Consider the following 6,553-nt stretch of genomic DNA (forward strand, 5'->3'; position numbering starts at 1 on the left):
TATGCAGAGGCTCAACCTCAAAACATATCCAAAAGGGCTCTGAAAATGCCAGAAGAGCATGCACAGGAATACCACAAAAAATCCTTAAAAAATGTACGTGCTGCTTTGAACAGACATCTGAAAGACATAGGCCGTGGCATTGACATTGTCCGTGATTCAGAATTTAAAGCAGCAAATTCCATTTTGAGTGCTAAACTGAAATTTAACTTGCGCAATGGATTGTCAAGACCAACACAGCATCACCCTGCAGGGGCGTAGCTAGCATTCAATTCAACTGTAGGCACAAATCGGCAGGGGGTCTGGGGGCCGCCTAAGGCCCCCATCCGGTCCAGGGCGGAGCCCTGGTAGGGGGTTCAGGGTGGCGAAGCCCCCCGCCGGAAAACGGTTTTCAGCATTTTAGTTGCATAATTTTGTGTACAAAAATATCATGTTTACTGGTTTTTATCATGATGATATCCATGAAGAAAAGTTCGAAGAATTATGAGTAATTTTACATTAACAAGTGAATTAACGTAGTACAATCAGTAATCTGAAAAAAATAAATAAAATATTGATATTTACAATATGCCCAGTGTAGATCAGACTAGTTTTAGAGAGGGTCAAAGGAAAAGATTTTTAACTTTTTTAAATGTATCTTTTAACTTAAATTTTGGGGGAAAAAATTGTTAAACAAATCTTATATTTCTGAACTTTTATAAATAACTTTCAGATCCAAGTTACACACAATTTCAAATACAATGATACATTTACTCAAAGTCAAGTCGACGGTTTTTCCTGCCGATAAAATCAGTAATACTCGCATCAATTTCAACATTGAGGTGTCGGTGAATATGAAGAAGAGATAAATTTGAAAGTCGTTCGTCTCCCATTGTCGATCTCAGGTAGGATTTCACGCGTCTCATCGCGCTGAATGATCTTTCACTAGTTGCCGATGAAACAGGCATTGTCAATAAAATCCAAATAATCCTATACACTGAAGGGTACAGATCGGCGTTTGTTACGTTAAGGACACCAAGAAGTCTATCTGGTCTGTTGTCTTCAATACGCCAACGGGCTTTCCATCGTGTTATCTCATCATCAATTTTTTTTTTATCACCTAAATCCGAACGGTAAGAGTTGTAAATTTTGTCTGCTATTTCTGGAGTCAAGTTCCCTAATTTGGCCGGAATGAAATAAGAGGCAAGGAAGCGTTCCTCGTTGCTAATCAACCGCTTTGTAATCTCAGCAACCAAGTGGTCGAGAAACACGTAGTATAACGAAACTCTCCAATAGTCTGACGGCTCAAGAATTGGATGGTGAGCTCTGTGTCGTTGACGTCTAGCCACACGCGGAACTGATGGCTGGATGTCGTGTTCTGCTGCAATATCTGTTGCTCTTGCAAACAAGGACTCCCAAACTGTATCATCACCTCTTTCATCGGAAAGCCTTTGAATTACAATTTTAGCCTCTGTCAAAGATTCAATCAAATCAATATCGGTTTTCTGTAAGTAATTTGTCAAGGCGACTGTTGCGCTCAATATGTGTTCAGCAACAACAAGACTAATAATAAATTCAAATCGAAGTATCGCATTCATACTCTGTGCTGCTTTGTCATCGTTGTCGTCTTTAAGTGAATTCAGGGAAGAGACAACAACTTCAAATGCTGTTCGAAATGTATACAGCGAATCTGCCCGGCTTGACCAACGAGTTTCACACAGTGTTCTCAACTTTGTTCGGCGTTCTAGTTGGTCTTGAACGTTTTCATTTTCTGACAGTTCTTCAGTGAAAGCAGTCAAGCTTTTAGCCGAATAATCAAATTTGAATGCTATTTCTTGTACAGTCGACATCATGTTTCTAACACAAAGTTCCTTACTACTATGAACGAGTGCAAGATTTAGTTGGTGTGCCTTGCAGTGGATGTAGGAAGCTTCTGACGATTGCTCTAATATTTTTGCCTGCACACCATTATACTTGCCGGACATATTCGCGGCGCCGTCATAACACTGGGCACGGAGATTCCTTATATCAAGGTTTACATGTTCAAGAAACTCAACGATCGTATTAGAAATGGCAACACCTTTTACACTTTTGGCATGTTTAAAACCAATAAATTCTTCTCGTATGCTGATGATATCGTTTTTCTTATCTAAGATCCTAACACACAAAGACAATTGCTCTTTCGTAGAAACATCCGTGCATTCGTCAGCAATAATAGCGAAGTATTTAGCCTCACGACAGGCGTCGATAATGCTATCCTGCACCTGTTGCCCCACAATTTTAATTATCTCATTCTGGATTTCAGGCGACAAGTATGTCGTCCGACTTCCTGCGCGAAACGCCAGCCAGTCCGAGAGCTTGTCATCATTTCTAGCTATTTCGTGTAGAATAGCAATAAAGTTGCTTCTTTCCTCTACATGACCTCTTATTGGTATGTTTTGTCGTCCACATAGCAGTATGACTTCGAAAATTTTCATTAAACCATATCTGTTATCGGCAGCGACCTTCTTATGACTTGACGATATCATGCTCGCGACGGAATCGCTCTTGTCTTTCTTCACGCGAAGGAAATCTTCTCCAGCTATTAAAGAACCTCTGTGTTGGGACAGATTTTCATGATACCTAGCCAGGGATAGCAGATTTTTCCAATCTGTTATCGCCGAAGCTGAGAACGATTTCTCCTTAGCATCTACACTTGTAAAAAGGACACAATATGCACAGAAAACGGAGTCTGTTGATGTAGAGTACCGCATCCAGTGGAAATCTTTGAGCCAAGTTGCTTGGAATCTTCTGTTCTTCTTTCCAAATAAACTGAAACGTACAAGTAACGAAAATAACATATGTGTTTGCATCCAAAGACAGTGCGAAGTATATATTTTTGTTGGCAAACATCACATAATTAGAAAACTCACAGCGTCATGCATTACCGAAGTCCCCATACCAAAGAAAACAAATAATTGCCGTTGAAAATCGAAAGGGAGCGCTTGAAAGTGTAAGATTTATTTTGATAACTATTTAATTGGTCAAATCAAACTACCTTATGATATTAAGTGTGGACGGACTGACGGACAGTCAGATATCTACCGGTCGGAGAGACGGACATATTGATTACTTGATGGCATCCGCTGAATGTAAGTAAGGTCTTAATCAATAATATTATACTGCTTCCCTATATAATACAGGTATCCTCAAGTAGTTACGCAACAAGTTTACGATGTGACTTGTCACAGACGCAGGACGGACCTTAAATGCTCATAGCTTTCTGATCAAATACAAAACTCTGCGAACAAAATCTTTTCTTTATTCAGACATTCAACATACTCTGCTAACAATATTGCCATTTGGTGAATATACAGTACTTACCGTGCGGGAAATTTAATGCTGTGACTCTCCGTCCATGTTTGTGTTAAGATAGCAATCTTCTTCTTGTCAGGTATTATTTGTTGGTGTTGAAAAGACTCGATATCTGGGTAAGGGTGGTGGTGCTGTGTACATAACGATGCATTACTTGACGTTGTCGTAGAAGCTTCAGTCTTGGATGATTCTCCACTATCGTCAATTGCAGTCCTAGTCTGACAATTTGGACTCTCTTCTTCATCTTTCTTTCGTTTCGAACGAACAACAAATTTATCCATGTTGAAATTTTGTTTACCTATACACGAGTTATCGTACTTAACCAGGAGACTAGTATCGGGATTCGGATACGGGTTGGTCATGTATAATAATACGCATTAGAATATTAAAATGTTTTATTTTTTTTATTTTTTTTTCCAGAGGGGGTATAATCGGCAAATTTATGTATAGGCACGTGCCTAGTCGAGCCTTAGGTAGCTACGCCCCTGCCCTATAATAACAACTCCTGAGTTGCTTAAAATAAACACCTACCTTATGAAAAAAGAGGAACCTGTAGCACTCCGTTTCAGAGTATGGTACCTTTTAGGCATTCATTTTGTCAGCCGTGGGGTAGAATTCCATCATCAATTGAGCATTAATTCCTTCAAATTTGAAAGCGATGAAATGGGATCCGAATTTCTGTCAATATCACATGAAACACACCAAAAAATCACCAAGGTGGACTTGACGACACAACAGAAGAAACACAATATAAGAGAATGTATGCCGTACCGAATTCTCCGTCCTGTCCTCTTACTACAATAAAGCACTTTCTTTCCAAATGTGATCCAGCCGCGAAATCACTGTTCAACCAATGCTGCAGAGAAGCTTTACGCTGTCCATCTATGTACAACACATGGTATAATGTAACGCCTGTGAAAGTTAAAAGCTTCTCAGCTTTCATGCCCGACATTTGTAAAAATGCTGACGTGAAACGTTATACAGGGCATTCACTCAGATCTACAGCTATAACCGCCATGAGTGATGCTGGCTTAACAGATATGAGTATTATGTTAATGTCAGACCATAAATGTGAAGAAAGTCTGAAATTGTATTGCAGGAGACCGAGCACGGTTCAAAAGCATACCATCAGTTCGGTGTTAGACAAGGTAGCAACGGGTAATTCTTCGTCATCAGTAGCACTTGTACCAGTTGCTCCTTCTACTTCCAGTTCTACCGCCATTTCTCCAACTCAAAAGAATGTCACAGACACAGAAACTGGACAATCTGTTCTTACCGAAAGAACCCCACTCCGCTCTCTCCGATATACCAAATCAAAACGTTCTAGTAAACAGTCAGTCAACTCTTCAAAACCACAAAATGTCTGGATTTGCAGCAAATTCAGTTATAATGTGACACTTTTGAACAGTGTAGTTGTGTATTGCGTGTACACATTGATGGCGTGGATTACAAATCCGGATTATTTGACTCTTGACTGTTAACATTCAGTTATTCACATTGAACGTTTTTGATGTTCTGTTATTGTTTCTTTTATATGTTTAAAGACATATTTATTTATCAGAATGTGTTGTTAATTCTTACTTTTTAGTCTTTTACGAGACGGAGTGATGACCTACATTTACTTCCCTGTGTATCGATTTCACTCTGATATATTCATACGCATTGCCTTTATATGGAACGCTGGTGTTCCACAAACGGAAAAAGACATTTTTTTTTTAAATTTTTTTACAAAAACAACTTAATATCTTTAATTAGGAATTATAAGGATTAAACACATTTTTTCTAGAGGTTATTGATGTCTAAACTCGGGTGATTAACTCACAAACTTAACATAAATAACCTCTAGAAAACGAAGGACTTTAATTCAGTTTGTGAGTTAATCACCCGAGTTTTCACATCAATAACCTCTAGAAAAAATGTGTTTAATCCTATATAATCGGAACAAAAACTTAGATGAAAACCCAAACACAGTATTGGAATTTAGCTTCCTATCCGAATTACCTAAATGAAAATGAATTAATGTTATTCAAGGTCGTTGTTGAGGTTAAACTTTTAAGTCCAATCAATTTGAAACTAAGTACACATGTTCCCTACGCTATGATCCGTCTTTTCTAATGCCAAATTACAGTTTTTCCCCAATTTCACGGGCCAGTGAACATAGTAAATGAAAGTGTGTGTGTGGGGGGGGGGGGGGAGGGGGGGGGCATCCTTGTACTAGGGACACATTATTGTTTTGAAATATACTTTAGAGTAGCTGTTTAATCTATTTTCATTTTAACTCTTACCAATTTTAGTTTGTACGTGCTGATATTCATTATTTATGAAAAGGACACACTTATATAGATTATTATTACGATATAATTATGTTATCAATTGTTTTATTAGCCTTTAAAGGAGAAAATACTACAAACATGCCCATAAATCCAGACAACATCCATATAAAAATATGTCATGGACCAATCAAAAACTGAGATTCCTCATTTTTTTTTATACCTGTCTTCCCTTACATAAGGAATGTGGAAATTGAGAACGCATTTGGTTGGAGCACTGGTGCATGACGTAGGATTATATGGATTTTTTTATTGGTACCAGTATGCACACTCCTCCAATTTGACAATCCATGTTATCCCAAGTATTCTCTTTATGACTAAAGACAGTCTTCCTGATGTTCTTTACCTTCAAATGGACAACTGTGCCAGGGAAAATAAAAACAGGTATGGTGATACTGTATGTTTTTAAAATAACTAAAAGAACATTGACACTTAGATGCAACAGTCAATTTTTGTTCTCATGTGTGATGCAGAAAATGTCATTCAACCATCAAATGTTTCCTTAAAATATCACAGGCACAAACTAAACATCATACACTAATTCATGACTGCTTGAAACAAATTGAATTTTAGTAATTGAATACAACTTATCATTGATAAACCTTGGTAACTGTTATTTAAAGATGAAATTTATGAAGATGATTTAAAAATACTTTTTTAGATGTCAATAGAAATAGGATTTGTTCATAACAAGATAATTTATCTTGAAAAAAAATATTTAAGAATTGAATACTTCCTTTTGTAACTTCATTGGGGTGTAAAAATGTTGACCGAAGCAGTTTTTGTTTATGTTCAATCCTTTTGCTTGTTTTTACCTTTTAAAGCAAGACAATCATATGAATCTGAGACATTGCTGATTGTTTAGAATAAAACGAATGACGAGGAAATGTAGC

At 37.5% G+C, this 6,553-nt stretch overlaps 1 protein-coding gene across 1 annotated transcript; it reads right to left on the reverse strand.

Annotated features, from left to right (window-relative positions):
• Positions 1–746: 746 nt before the first annotated feature.
• Positions 747–3,611, reverse strand: LOC134717916 (zinc finger MYM-type protein 1-like). The gene is made up of 2 exons (XM_063580416.1): positions 3,340–3,611; positions 747–2,787 (listed from the first exon to the last, which is right to left on the reverse strand). The coding sequence occupies exons 1-2, from the start codon at positions 3,609–3,611 to the stop codon at positions 747–749; spliced, it is 2,313 nt and encodes a 770-aa protein (XP_063436486.1).
• Positions 3,612–6,553: the final 2,942 nt, after the last annotated feature.

Source organism: Mytilus trossulus, chromosome 5 (assembly GCF_036588685.1).
Source record: "Mytilus trossulus isolate FHL-02 chromosome 5, PNRI_Mtr1.1.1.hap1, whole genome shotgun sequence".
In the NCBI taxonomy this organism is placed as follows: Eukaryota; Metazoa; Mollusca; class Bivalvia; order Mytilida; family Mytilidae; genus Mytilus; species Mytilus trossulus.